Here is a 14,743-nt window from a genome sequence, read left to right as displayed (position 1 = left end):
AATTGACTGTGACAGGATAGAAAATTCCAAAAACTTGATAGAAAAAAATTTGCTTTTTGCAAAAAGAAAACAATCAAAAATATGGTGCACAAGTGCTACAGGAATTTGAACAGTGTGTTTAATAGTGAGCCAAAACATTCAAGCATTGGAGGATGCTGAAGACTTGTGTGTATTGGAGGCTTCCAGAAGAAAATGCCATTATTCCAGTATAATTCTTGACTGAGAAAACAATGAAGCATTCACTGTGTCATTGGTCTTTTTCTTATCCAGAGTAAAAGCAGCACAGAGTGAGTTGGGGACTCAGATTCTGGCAGATTTTGAAGAAGCCTTCCCTTCTCAGGGCTCCAAGGTAAATATGTATAAGAATCTGGTTTGGTTGTCATTTTCCTGGACAAACTTATCATATTTATTTCTATTAACACATTATTTTTTCTCTTAATCTTCCCCTCTAAAAAACATCAACTTTTATGTCCCAATCCATTGATACAGAGACCAGGTGGTCCCAGTAACGTGCTAAGAGATGCCTGTCTGGTGGCAAATGTGCTGGACCCACGCATCAAACAGGAGATTATCAAAAAGTTCATCAGGCAGCACCTCTCCGAGTACCTGGTACTCTTCCAGGAAAACCAAGATGTGAGTAAAAATTGGATGGAAAAAAATGGCTCTAAATGTGTGTTCCATAGTGGAGAGTGTATTCATGAAAAATATACCCTGCCCTGTCATTTAGGTCGCATGGCTGGATAAGATCGATCGCCGCTATGCCTGGATCAAGCGGCAACTGGTCGACTACGAAGAGAAATATGGGCGCATGTTTCCTGAAGAGTGGTGCATGACAGAGCGGATTGCCGTGGAGTTCTGCCACATCACCAGGTAAACACACATACAATATATAATAGGAAACCCATCTAGGTGGGTAGGTAGAGATTGTAGGTGGCTCACCTACACGAGAGGCAAAAGGAGTGGGCATTATTTGTGTGTCGTTCCTGGCTGCAGCTGTCAATAAAATAACATCTGTTTTTGGTCAGCGAAGACTACAAATATGTCCTGAGGTAATATGCTCATGATACTATATCTATTTTTTGTGTATGTGCATGTGTATTCCTAAGGGTGGAGCTTGCCAAAGTCATGCGAACACGAGCTAAGGAGATTGAGGTGAAGCTGCTTCTGTTCGCCATTCAGAGGACCACAAACTTCGAAAGTCTGCTGGCCAAACGGTTCACCGGATGCACCTTGACTGACGTACCTGGAGTGAGAAACGCACACACAGACACACTGAAACACACATAACAATACACATGACATCTATAAAAAGAGATCAAGGCTTGCGTAATTACTACTTCAGAAATGAAGTGTAATAATAGAAAATTAGATCACATATTGCAATTGCTCTGCTCACTTTTACTGACAACTTCATTGTATACCCGAATGTTATCAAATTATGGTATTATTTCCCATCTAATCACTATTCTTTATCATTTACTTTATGTTATATTTTTTCTCAATCTAAGCAAAATGTCAGCATGCAAATTTGTCCTGTTGTAAGAATTTCCCATTGCAAATTTTTTTCTGTTTTTCTATTGTTTACACCACAATAGTACTTACATTAAACTGCTGATTTGCAACTTTTGTTCTCCACTCTCTCTTACACACACACACACACACACACACACACACACACACTGTACTCTTGGAGTCACAGCCTGAAGAAACATTTTTAATCCAGGTCATGTTGTCATGTGGAGGTGGAAGCGACACAGAAATGGACATATTACGAAGATCTCGATTAGTTTTGTTGTGCCACAACTAGGTCGAGCTTGTGCAGGACTGATAATATTTAGACAGAGGCCCTTTTGTCTTCAGTTCAGTTTACACCCGAGTGTTGGGTTCTGTAATTCACTCAGTGATTTGGCAGAGTGGAATTTTTTAATTGGAGGTCCAGTTTCATCCAAGTCTTCCAAGAAATGATCAATACAGACATGGAAAAAAGTGACGAAACCTGGATTTTATTTTAAAGAATATGTGAGTCAAGAGTATTGTTAGCATGGATTTAGCAGAAAAAAAAATACTAAAGTCATATCTGTGTTTGTACAGCAGAAGAGGCCAGAGAGCCCTCTAGAACCCAGTAACCCCTTCCTAGAGGATGAGCCAGGCGAGGATGTGGGCACAGAGAAGGATGAGGATCTGGCCAAGGTGAGTTGACCAGGTTTGACTCCCATCTGAGTTTTTCAGCAACATAAAGGTACCATCAGATATTTCTTCCTCTGGCTTAATTTTCCGTAAATAAACATGAAGTGCTCTTTCTAAAGGGAAAATTTGCTAATTTGCTCGTGACATTCCAATGGCAGACTGAAGATAGGACAGCCTCATTTTGAATAGTCTCCAATTTACTGCCCCAGCTTTAAAAACATCACAATCTTTCCTGATACACTCGCCTAAAGTAGTCAACAGATTGGTTAAGAACTGGGCAGCTTATTGCTGGAACAATGAAGAATAAGACCATCAATTTTGGACAAATTATTATTGGACAAAAATACTGTATAGATATTTTCCGGTTTTATTTGTTTGTTTGTTTAAATTTTTTTATCAAATATAGAATCTTCCTACATCACCTTATCTTTGGAAACTGTTTGTATGTTCATTGTTATGGCATTTACCTTTTGCCTACTGAATTGGAGGCAAAATAAACTCAGTGATTGGAATTTGTAAGAGCTGCTACTAAAACCTGTTATTTCATTCATTCCTGCTTTTTCTTCCACTCTCGTAGCCCAGGAAACCCAAAGCTCCGGACAACCCTTTCCACGGCATTGTCTCCAAGTGTTTTGAACCTCATCTATATGTCTACATAGAATCCCAGGACAAGTGAGCAACACACTCGTACACACACACAGACCAAATTGGGTCGTGGTACACAGACCCAGAATCAGGAGCAGGTTGCATGTAAAGTTGGCACAAGCATCTTTTTTCCATTGCACGTTCATCAATCAGATCCCCCACCTCCCATTCTACTTCACTGCCTCTTCTGTCTTTCCATCTCTTGTTCCTGTACATGTCTCTGTCTCCACTGTGGCAGAAATGTTTCCCATTAGCTGCACGACCACAGACGCTGTGAGAGAGAGAGGGGTTGAATAAGTGCTGCCGCAGCAGATCTGCCTATTTTCATTCCCACCTCTTTATTTTTTTCTTTTGGTGCCCCTTCTCCAGTCTTTCTCTTTCTCTGTATTTTACTTTTATATCATTCTTTCTTGTTCTCAATCTCTTGTTCTTTATTTTTTTATTTCTCTCCCCTTTTCCTCCAGCCTGCTTTTCTTTTTCTGTTTTCCTCCTGCCTGATTTTTTTTTTCACCTCCCTTCCTCTGTCTCTCCACCATCCTTCAGTTCTCCCCCATCAGTTTCTCCCCTCCCCCAGTAAATGTGCAAACACTCCAGAAACTAAACACAGTTTTGGGAGTGCTGTTCTTGCATGCAGCCCCCTGGCTTTTGGCTCTCTGGGGTGTTAAATGCTATTTGTCTGTTCAAAGGAACTGGGTTGACCTATTCTGCAGCTACAACCTCATTTCAGTTCAGTCCAAAGGCCTTGAGCATGCAATGGCCAGATCAGCTTGTCCCCAGTGGGACATAACAGGAGAGAACAGTGGCCTGCTTGTTTTGTCCTTGGCTGTAGTTCAGAGAGTCAGTAGGATTGGGCCACACCAACTGACTGTGGACCTGTTGACTGTAGCACTGAGGATTTTGATATGCTTGGGATATTTTTCTCCTTTTTATCCATCTGGCCTTTTGTCTGTCTGCCTGTTATTTTATCCTTTTATTTATTTACTGGGGTCAGGGACAAATCATTCATTCAATCATGTTTTCTTAATGTTTAGTTTTATTCATTTAATTCCTTTCATGTGCCCTTAATCCAACCACCAAATGCGTGTGTACATACATGTGTGTGAACCTGTGTGGGTTTGGCTGAACATACTTGGTTATCTGCAGGAACCTGGGTGAACTGATTGACCGGTTTGTGGCTGACTTCCGAGCACAGGGCCCACCCAAGGCGGGCACGGAGGAGGGCGGAGCAGTACTGCCAAGCTGTGCTGACCTCTTTGTTTATTACAAGAAGTGCATGGTGCAGTGCTCCCAACTAAGCACTGGAGAGCCCATGATTGCCCTCACAACCATCTTCCAGAAGTTCCTGAGAGAGTACGCCTGGAAGATCCTCTCTGGCAACCTGCCTAAGTAAGACTGGTTCAGTTCTGGTCACTTTAAGGGTATTTTCCCCCATGTCACAAAAAATAGATATATATTTTTTCTCATTTATCTTGAGTGATATCTAGCCATGCAGGTAGCTTTGGTTTTATTAGCCCAGGTTTTAGATATTGGATTGTAAGATTTCTGCCACACCAATACAGTGGAGGTGAATGGAATTTCAATTGTGCAATTCACAACATGGAAAAATTATATTTTTAAAAAGTCACCAGTAAAGTGTATTTCTGCAAACTAAGTCTCAGGTTATTATAGATAATCCAAAGACCTACTGTGGACAAAGTTGTGTTGACTTTCCTCTTCCAGGTAAAATTGTATTGCTAGCTGTAAACTGGCATCCTCAGTTTTCAGTGAATCATTTGAACATTAACTTGCTCAAATTTGGACCTGATTTTCTGGCTCCAGTAACTCACAAAGATGGCAGCGAGTGAATAACAAGCGAGTAAATCCAAAGTTCAACACGTCTCTCCAAATATTTACTGTTGACTCTACCTACACCCATGTTTTCTTACAGACTAAAACTTTGTAGATTGAAACTGGTATAAGAGGGATAATGGCAAGAGAATAAATAAGGCTTCTAGTTCCACAGAGCTCTCTCAAGAAAAAAAAGAATAAATAATCATTTGATAACAGCAGTAAATTTATATCAGAAACAATTGTGCATTACAAGTCTAAAGCAGTAGTATAGTATTTCAACAATTTCCATCCATGAGAATAATTACATTTTTTGGGCAGTAACACAAACACAGATTTATTTCGGATTAACTTTCACAAACAAGCATGTCACGCCCATATTTGTTCATTCTTCTGGCATGGTGATGGGGCTGTTTAGGAGTTTAGTTTAGAACTTAATGTCTTCAGTCCTCGCTGTGTTTGATGGATTGGGATGGCATGCTATGTGGGATCTGGAGTTGGTTATGTTGTGGCAAAGCCTAATACACTACCAGAAAAAACATCTCTGGCTCATTGGCCACATTAAAACTCATCACTGGCTGTGGTAGACACACACACACACAGGCGTGTTCTGTTTCTGTCTCAGATATGCATGCATGCTAATTACACACTTGCACTCGCTGACTAATGTGTACCATATTCTCAGCCGTATACAAACACTTAGTAAAAGATGCACTCAGACGCTTTGCAAGTGCGCACACTTACAGACACACGCAGTCACGCTCGTCCAGTGTGGTGTGCTGCGAATTGGTTTTGCAAGGTTTTGAAAGGGGCCCCTGAAAGGAGCTTGAACTATGTTGTGGTTTTGCCCACGTCTCTGTTATGACGTTTATTAATGACTGGGTCGCCGTTGCAGCATCCCCTTCCCGTCTGCTTGCAGTTATTCCCGTTGTCTCAGTTACTAAAATTTACTTTTTACCTGTGGTTTAAAAAGATATGTTCCACATGAGTACAAAGGGGGTACACGTCAGCGAATCTTAGGAAAAAGAATACACAACATCTTGGGCCTCATCTCAACCTTCTCCCCCTAATTCACCCCATATCTTAAAGGCATACACTAACCCCTAACCCAAATGTAAACAAAGAGAAGTTCCACCACAGACATTTAAAACACACAAGACCGAAAACAGCTCTCACTCCAAAATTGACAGATGTATTAATACAAGCACTATCAACATTATACAACAGCTAAATTTATCAGTTATAAGTAGGGTCATTAGTTATGATCGGTTGAAAAACACAAAGTGCTGATTTTATATCAACAATCAATGACTGATTGGGCCTTTTTAATCCTATTTTTTCCCTCTTTACGGGAACCACTCTTTCTCTGTTGATCTCTCCCACTCTGTTTTTTTCTCTCTGTTCTGTTTCTTCTATTTCCGTCTGTCTCTGTCTTTCTCTCTCTCTCCCCCTCTCCAGATCCAGCAGTAACAGTGGGGGTCTTACTATCAGCAGTCTGCTGAAGGAGAAAGAAGGTTCAGAAGCAGCAAAGTTCACCGTGGACGAGCTCTGCCTGATCTGTAGCATCCTCAGCACTGCCGAGTACTGCCTGGCTACCACACAACAGGCATGCACACATACACTCGCACACACACACACACACGCACATCCATAGACCCAAAGTATCTGTTGATTCATTCCTTAAATTTATTTAACCTAGAGGTTTATATGCAGTGACAGCACACACCAAAGATTTATCTGCAGTTACAATATATGCAAGGGAACATTTAGTTAGGTGTCATTGCACATAGAGAGATGCCAGTCATAGGAGCAGCTGCTTATCTGTGTTTCATTAGTGTTTTAAGGAACTGGCAGTGGCAGTTATGATTGCAACACACCCAGAAAGGTTTCATGCATGCTGTTTTTCTGCAACACACTCACCAGCTTCAGCAACATTTCAACATTTTTAAAAAGGCCTGACACATATTCGAATGGATGTACCCCTGAATAACTCTGTAGTACCCCTACCTTTTGATGACAGTCAACCTGTGTTGCAGTATATATTCCTGAAATACAGTAATATAGGTTTTTTGTATGTTTAGGTGTGTGCATTCAGGTTTTTATTTGTATGTGTTGCAGCTGGAAGAGAAGCTGAAGGAGAAAGTAGATAAAGTCCTGGTGGAGAGAATTAATTTGACTGGGGAGATGGATACATTCAGCACGTAAGTGGCAAATGCAAACCAGAAATGCTATTTATTTTTCCTTTAAATGATATATGAATATATGAAGAGTATGTTTTAATGGTGTCCATTATTTACTTTCATGTTTTCCCAGTGTGATCTCAAACAGTATCCAGCTACTTGTTCAAGATCTTGATGCTGCGTGTGACCCTGCTCTCACTGCTATGAGCAAGGTTGGACAGACGCACATGTTCTTACATGTCCAGCCCACAATATTGAAGTCAATACCATTGCCATTCATTTAAAAAGTCAAATGCACATTATCAAGATGCCATAAAACAACATTTCTGGTGGCTTTGTGAAAGTGTCATCACCGCCATCATCAACCTTCCACCTTTTCTCTCTCTCCCTCTCTCTCCCTCTCAGATGCCGTGGCAGAGTGTGGAGCATGTAGGTGACCAGAGTCCATATGTGACTTCAATCATCATGCACATTAAGCAGAATGTGCCGATCATCAGAGACAATCTAGCCTCCACACGCAAATACTTCACACAATTCTGCATCAAATTTACAAAGTACAATACACACACACACACACACTTGTACTTTGCTTTATCCATAATCCATAATCCAAGGTTCATATAATTAATATGTTTGTCACTTCTCTCTTTCCTTAGCTCCTTCATCCCCAAATTTATCAACCACTTATTCAGATGTAAGCCTATCAGCATGGTGGGAGCTGAACAAGTAAGTGCAATTTATGCTAATCTTTCCTAAAGCTTCTGTTGAGCTGCATTGTGAGTCATCATCTTCAGCATACATTAAGCCCCACATGTCTGTGCTCTGTTACATTGATATTGCATCACAAAATCCATAAATGACACATGCACTGGTTAAATCTTGAATAATGATTCTGTATTGTGTATTCCATCCCACTAGCTCCTCCTGGACACCCACTCCCTGAAGACCGTCTTGCTGGATCTGCCCTCCATAGGCTCCCAGGTGCTCCGCAAGGCACCTGCCAGCTACACCAAGATCGTGGTGAAAGGCATGACCCGTGCAGAGATGATACTTAAGGTAAGGAGGATGGGTACTGCAATAGTACAAACCCAAGCTCTAGTGCAGCTGATGCTCTGTGTAGTGCAGCTTTAAGTTGTGAAGGGGCATCACAAGTATGCTCAGCCTACGTTCCAATGTTGGAAAAACACTCAACTTTGCTCTTAAGACCAGTAAAGATTAATTTAAACAATTTACTTTTCACATGTAAACTCAGAGTGAGTTCGCATCTTTAAGTGATAGAATTTAATAAAAACTTTAAGTAGAAAATAGTTGAACTTAAACATCTTATCAGAGCAGCTTAGTCTTTATGGGATACTTCAGATTTCATGACATTTAACATGTGTGTCTAGATTCATGCTGGCCATTTTAACAACCAAAGCTTCAGTTTCTGACCTTTAAAGGCTCGGAACTTTAGACCCTTTTGTGTAAGTGTGGTCTGAATGAGATCCATTTATCTCTTGTTTGCCATTTAACAGATTTAATGTTGAAACTCTGACATATCCAGTTAAACATGAAGCATGGTGTTGACGCTAACGCTTGACCAAGAATAGCCTGGCCCAACCTGCAGCTAACTGCTTTTTCCAGTGATTGAGGTTCCATCGTAAGAAGAAACAATAGACTGAACAAACATTTCTTCTTTGAGTGTTTGTGGTTTGACTGGCGAGCCGGTATTAAAATGTTTGTCTAGAGTCACTCGCGCAGATTATCTACTCAAAGTTTATTCTGAGCAGAATAGCCCTTTAATTGTGTCTTTAACCCCTCTCACAATAGCACTTTATGAGCATTTTTCCATAAAATAACCCACTTCACATAGGAGGTAGGGAGGGAATAGGAATGGATCTCATGCACCACTGGTTTAATGAGTGAGACGGGCCAACTCAAACCACGCACACACGTATTGTTTCACGCTGTATGTGGTTGACTTTGGGCCAGAGAAAAGGTGTGAGTGAGTAAATAAGTAAATGCATGCAACCATGCGTCTACTCACGAAAACACTCATCACGACAAACACACAGATTGCAGTATAGTATGTTGTGTGTGTGTTAGATGTTGTTTTCACTGCACAGAGCAAACGCAGGAGTCAAACAGTTAGCCTTGCCTCACAATTACCTTATGAGACCCTAGAGGACACTGGTATGTGACTGCCATAGATTAACCCCACCCAAATTAACTGTCCCAGGAGTGTAGAGAAATGCACACACACACACACACACACACACACACACACACACATACACACACACACACACACACACACACACACACAGAGTGCATGCCTGCCTGTCCCTTGATTTCTCTTGGACTCCCGGGAGGCCTTCTTTCCTTCCTGAAGTTATCATAGTTGGGCTGCCTTGATGTTAATAGCAGTCAGTGTGACCTGCTCTAATCCTGCTATGCACAGTAGATCGATAGCAGTCAAGAAAATATTTTTGATTCATGGTATTCTATTTTAACCACGTTTACATTCTGCCTTAGACTTGAGCCTTCAGGCACATTAACTTTGTTTTGTCTCAGACATCAACTTGTCTAGCAAACCCTTCTCAGCACTTCATATTTGATTGTCTCTGTTTTCTACTGGGATGCACTCTGTTCCATATGGCCTGTGTAAGGCCTCCTTTTGTTCCCTGGAAAAATGCCTTGAATGTAAATACATGAATTTCCACTCATCTGCCACACATTAAAATGGGCTTTCACATTACAGAATTATAGAATGCATTCAGATCAGCCCACTACTGTCTAGTTTTTCTGAATTTGACTGCCAGCGGGCCCCTTCAGCTGGAATGTGATCTGTTTGGCTTCTGAAGGACTCTCACAGACGTAGCTGACACTGCATGAAGGCCTTCGATTGGTTCATACACACATTATTGTGACAGCAGAAGACAGCTTAATCATTGTTGAGGATAGAAATCTGAAATATGAAAAGAAAAACACAGATAACAAACATCCTATAGAAGAAAATTTTTAGGAATACTAATTGCTAAATTATATAGTCATAACAATTTTTAAGAGTTATAATGCTGCAAGAGATAGTACAGATAACATGCAATCAAGCATTACATTTTGGTCCTGGTAGCAAGAAGGAATAAAAAAGGTGGGGGTGGATCTCAGAGATTGCATCCTTCTAAAAAAAAAAGTTAAAGGAACTGTACAATGATTTCTTATGTGAAGGCTTTTGACCTTGGAAAGAGAAATAGAGGCTTTTGTAGTGTGGCCAGCATTTTAGCCATCGACTTAATGCAACATCAAGGTTCTTCACAGGTAATTGCTTCCATCTTGGGCTGAGACTGAAGCTTCTGAAAGACAAACCCATAGAAAGAAGGTCAATGCAAGAATTCCTCTACATTGCCTCAACAATAGTTTTAAATTACATTCTGTGATGCCGTGACTTGAAATTAAATCTGGTTTACCCCCGCCAAGAAAATGCAGTTCAATGGGACAATTGACAGAGCACTTTAAGTTTTCAAAGGTCTCTTTGAGATTTAAGCAGATAACCCACTGCAGGATTCATTTTACATTTCCAAGCAGCAGAACAAGCTGTAAACACAACATTGGCATATTATAGCTTTTGTAAAGTTGTTATGGCTAACATGTCAGCAAACAGCTGCCTGCTTACACATCTAGCACACATGGACCAACGTAAGCATTTATTTGGAGTCATGTTTCTGTCGACGTGGCTAATATACGTCCAGTATTCAATTCTGGGTTTTGTCTCCACCGACTCCTGAGGGATATATCCGTTTCTGAAGCTGCCATATGTTCCACAGTGTTCACCAGCTAGTTGCTAACTTTGTCTCTCTCTGCTATTTGGTGTTGGACAGGTAGTGTCTGAGTTTGTTTGCTGAAAACAGCTGCTTGCCTGTGCCTGGAAATTGACGCAGAGGAAAGCGGTAAAACTGAGCCAAGACAGTAAAGTTGCGAGCCGTAAAAAACAAAATAATGAGCTGAAAGACGCTAAAACGCTCCGTAGAGCTGAGGGGAACTGCAGAGTCGGGTGGTAATTCTCTGTGGGTTTGTCACTACAAGTGATCCCTTTCACATTACACAGTCATTTGATCCGTTGTTGATATAAAAAATATTAATAAGTGCAGCTTTAAACTGATGCAATATTCCCTCCTCTTCAGTTCACAGAAGAGAATAATCAACTTCATTTTTTAAAATGTCTTCTTCAGTAAAAACCCATCCCATTAAATCTTTATGTAGTTGTCAAAGTATCCTCTTTTGAGTGTTGAAGTGAATGATGGTGATGAATAAATTTAGGCTGTTATGTGAGCCAGCGCACAGTTGTGTTCAAAGTACATAGGATTCTTTCTGTCTGTCTGAGACGGCCTCTCCTGGCCGGTACGATGCCTGTGAGACGTGGCTGTTTTCCATGCTCTTCCAGCCCAGCCCACCATACTGTAGCTCCAGCTCACTCTCTCCCACCTCTGAAGTTCTCTCCTGGGGAGTATTTAAAAGGCAACCCCCCTTCCCACCCTTGTTCAGCTTGAATGTCCCCCCTTCCTCCTCGCTCTGTTGCTCTCTCTCTCTCTCTCTCCTTTTTTATGCCCATTTCATTCTTAAACTCCCTCTCCCCCTTTCTCCCCCTTTTTTTACAAGGTCCCTACAGGCCTTTCCCTTGGCCTGGCTCCAGGACAGTTGCTAAGTAAATCACTCAGTCAGCAGGGCTAGTAAGAAAGCAAAGAATTCCACACGATCCTGAGCCTTTCATGCCTGCTCTCTCTCTCTCTCTCACACTCTCTCTCTTTCAGTCCTGCTTCTGATTCCTGCACACTCTCCCTCCCTGTGCAGCTCACCTTCTCATGCATTTCTGTACCTTGAGCAAAAATAAAGCAAAGCTTTAAAAGACAGACTGGACTTTTTTGAAGTGAAGGATAGAAGAAATATTTCAAGAGATTGCCCGTGTGAATGTGTGTGCATGAGATGGGAGATGGGGGTCTGTCAGCCATGTGTGGTTCTGCCTATTTTGTAGTGGCTGGAAGAAATACTACCCCATCCACGTTTTCCACACAGTTTCTATTGTTTGAAAAAACAACCAGGAGAATCCAATCCACAAGACTTGTGCCCCATTAAGCTTCTTTTGCCTGCTTTTGACTAATGCTGATTTTGCCCAGACTCATTATACCCCCAAAATAATTACCGGTGAAGCTAATTCTTGCCCACTCATGCATGGAGTAATTGGTGTGTAAAAGGAAAAAAAACGTGAGGAGTAGGCTACTAAATATAGAAACATAGTCTCAACTGCAGCTAGCAGCTACAACTATTGGTTCTGTCAGATGGAGCCCCCCCCCTCCCCTCCCCTTTGCCTCATTTGGGCTATAGCTACCCCATGTGGGATCATTTAAAGATCTCTTGGGTCGTCCCATGATGGTTCACAGGAAAGAGGGGGGGGGGGGGGGGTTGAAACCACATTAAACTCCACTTTTCCGCAGGTGGTGATGGCCCCACATGAACCACCAGTGGTGTTTGTTGATAACTACATCAAGCTCCTGGCTGATGGCAATCCTGAGACCTTCCAGAAGATTCTAGACATGAAGGTCAGTTGGTTTTACTCTACCAGTGATTAAAAGGAATAGTTTTGGGAAATTTGTTTTCTTGCCTGTATTTTCAATAGGAAGTTAGAGCTAGCAGGCAATTAGCTTAGCTTAGCATAAAGACTTGAAACAGGTTGAAACATCTATAACCTGGCTCAGTCTGAAGGTAACAAGATTTACCTGCCAGCACATCTACAACTCACTCATTGACATGTCATCTTGTTTGTTTACAGGGGGTTATGTGCAGGACCATTTCTTTGCTGGGGACAGTGATTTTCTTAATGGGTCGTTCACACAAATGGACTCAAAAATTGGGTCATTCAAAAATTTTGCACATTATTGTTTATACAACAAACAAGATAACTATGTTGTTTTTAGCAGAACAAGCAGAGTTTTTTACCTTTGGACAGAGCCAGGCTAGCTGTTTCCCCCCATTACAAGTCCTAATGTTAAGCTAAGCTAACAGCTGCTGACTCTAACTTGACATTGAACATACAGATATGAGTGTTATCAATCTTGTGTTACTTCTGTGATCCCATCTGTTTTCATGTTTTCCCATAAACCTGTTTTACATTTGTTTAACTTGTTGTTGTTCTTCCCCTTTTTCCCCTAGTTTAGCATACTAATATAGACTACTCTAACAGAATATTTTACATGTTCAGTGAGACATTTATTGATGCGTTGTGATTATTCCTGCGTGTTTGTGCATACTTGTGTGTGGATGTGTCTGTGTAGGGTTTGAAGCGCAGTGAACAGAGCAGCATGCTGGAGCTCTTCAGACAGAGGTTACCCACTCCACCCTCCGGGGCCGACGGTGGCCCCTCTCTGTCCTTCAGTGCCCCCACCCCTGAACAGGAGTCATCCCGCATACGCAAACTAGAGAAACTCATCAAGAAGAGACTGTGAACAAACACACGCTGAACTCACACAATAAAACTTAAAAATGCTGCATGCTGTGATGGTCTTAACCTCTGTTGCAGCTATTCATCTCAAAGACATCATTCAGTTATTGTGGAGAGTTACAGAAAGAACAAAAAGTTGACTGCATTTTCTGACTGACAGTAATATGAACCCAAGCTGACACTGGATTATGAAGAAACTTCCTCAACTGCTACTTGCTGTTGGTACATATGCCATTTATTTCTGTAATTTCCCACCTTTCTGTACATGACACTAATGTCTGAGTTTTGAAACATTAGTACATTGTTGCACAGTGTATTTGCACTCAGAGGGCCGAATGTAGTGCTGTTAACTAAATTCTGCTCAGAGGGCCACTGGCTGCCTCTCTGGGAGATGTCTAATCCAGGATGATTACAGGCAGGCCAATCTTAATTAAAGCTGATGTTTCTGAATATAATGTGTTTCAAGGATAACCATGGCTTTCCGCAGCTATTTTAATTTCAAGTGGGGGATACCGGACTGAAATTTGTGTGATTCTCTGCCTTCCATTAAAGTTGACATGAGGCATAGGTGTTAGGTATTTGTGTAAACAGTAGCCTAAAATACAGCATTGACTTCATATTTAGAATCCCCAAGTCTGGGTTGGCTTTGTATTGGCAGTCTTTTAACTCGGGCCTTTGCTTAGGAGGGATGGAAAGACTGAGTATATACTGTGTGTACATGCAGTACGTGCAGGTTAATGATCTGTCTTATCTTACAGGCCAAAATACTCTGTACAAGCTGTAATGACTAAATTATCTATATTATCTCATTTGCATTGACATGAACTCAAGGTTTTGTTTTGTTGGGTGTCAATTTACAGTATTCATCCATTCAACAGCACTATTGTAGCTACAGTATGTTATGTGTTCTGTCTGAACTCAAACATGTAATTTAGAAAACCAAATCTTTTCATTACAAAAATGTACCAAGACACGGATGGGTTTGTCTCAGCACTTAACCAATAATTTTCTGGGTCTCTCTGAAGCTGTTCCCTCACATATCCCTATGTATCTAATGCAGAATATGACAGTCATGGAAGAAAAAGAAAACTGGATATTTGTTCAAATTCTGTTCCCTGGTTAAGGTCATTGATATTGATGCCAGTGCCTCTCGGTTTAAAAGTCATTGCAGATCAAAAATAAATGCTTTCAGTAACACATTCCTGCCTTCAGGTACAAAATGTTACTTGTCTGTATTGTCTGAATTGTATACACAGGCAATTGTTGAACACTATTAAAACATTGCCACAGATTATCCCTTGTGTTTCAGTAAGTGAGTGTGTACTGCGTCAATTTGCTCATTTTGCACAATAGCAGGAAAAAATATCAATAAGTTCCAATGTTGAATGAGGAAAATGCTGGAAAAGTTCCTATGTGTGGATTAGTCTCTGGT

General features: G+C 41.1%; 1 protein-coding gene across 2 annotated transcripts in view; it reads left to right on the top strand.

Moving 5' to 3' along the window:
- vps53 (VPS53 subunit of GARP complex) overlaps window positions 1-14,605 on the top strand; it is a 31,882-nt gene extending 17,277 nt beyond the window's left edge. The window contains exons 8-22 of one of the 2 annotated variants that reach the window (XM_044353681.1): window positions 271-349; window positions 490-633; window positions 728-870; window positions 1,107-1,248; window positions 2,092-2,190; window positions 2,765-2,859; window positions 3,976-4,218; window positions 6,118-6,265; window positions 6,778-6,860; window positions 6,973-7,051; window positions 7,245-7,393; window positions 7,496-7,565; window positions 7,758-7,895; window positions 12,308-12,412; window positions 13,145-14,605. In XM_044353681.1, the coding sequence (XP_044209616.1) occupies window positions 271-349; window positions 490-633; window positions 728-870; window positions 1,107-1,248; window positions 2,092-2,190; window positions 2,765-2,859; window positions 3,976-4,218; window positions 6,118-6,265; window positions 6,778-6,860; window positions 6,973-7,051; window positions 7,245-7,393; window positions 7,496-7,565; window positions 7,758-7,895; window positions 12,308-12,412; window positions 13,145-13,315 (1,888 nt within the window). In that variant the 3' untranslated portion in view covers window positions 13,316-14,605. The remainder of the gene's footprint in view (window positions 1-270; window positions 350-489; window positions 634-727; window positions 871-1,106; window positions 1,249-2,091; window positions 2,191-2,764; window positions 2,860-3,975; window positions 4,219-6,117; window positions 6,266-6,777; window positions 6,861-6,972; window positions 7,052-7,244; window positions 7,394-7,495; window positions 7,566-7,757; window positions 7,896-12,307; window positions 12,413-13,144) is intronic. The other variant, XM_044353680.1, reaches the window with a different exon arrangement.
- Window positions 14,606-14,743: the final 138 nt, after the last annotated feature.

This window comes from Thunnus albacares, chromosome 6 (assembly GCF_914725855.1).
Source record: "Thunnus albacares chromosome 6, fThuAlb1.1, whole genome shotgun sequence".
In the NCBI taxonomy this organism is placed as follows: Eukaryota; Metazoa; Chordata; class Actinopteri; order Scombriformes; family Scombridae; genus Thunnus; species Thunnus albacares.
Note: the sequence above shows the minus strand (reverse complement) of the source record. Positions and strands in the feature narration are given on the sequence as shown.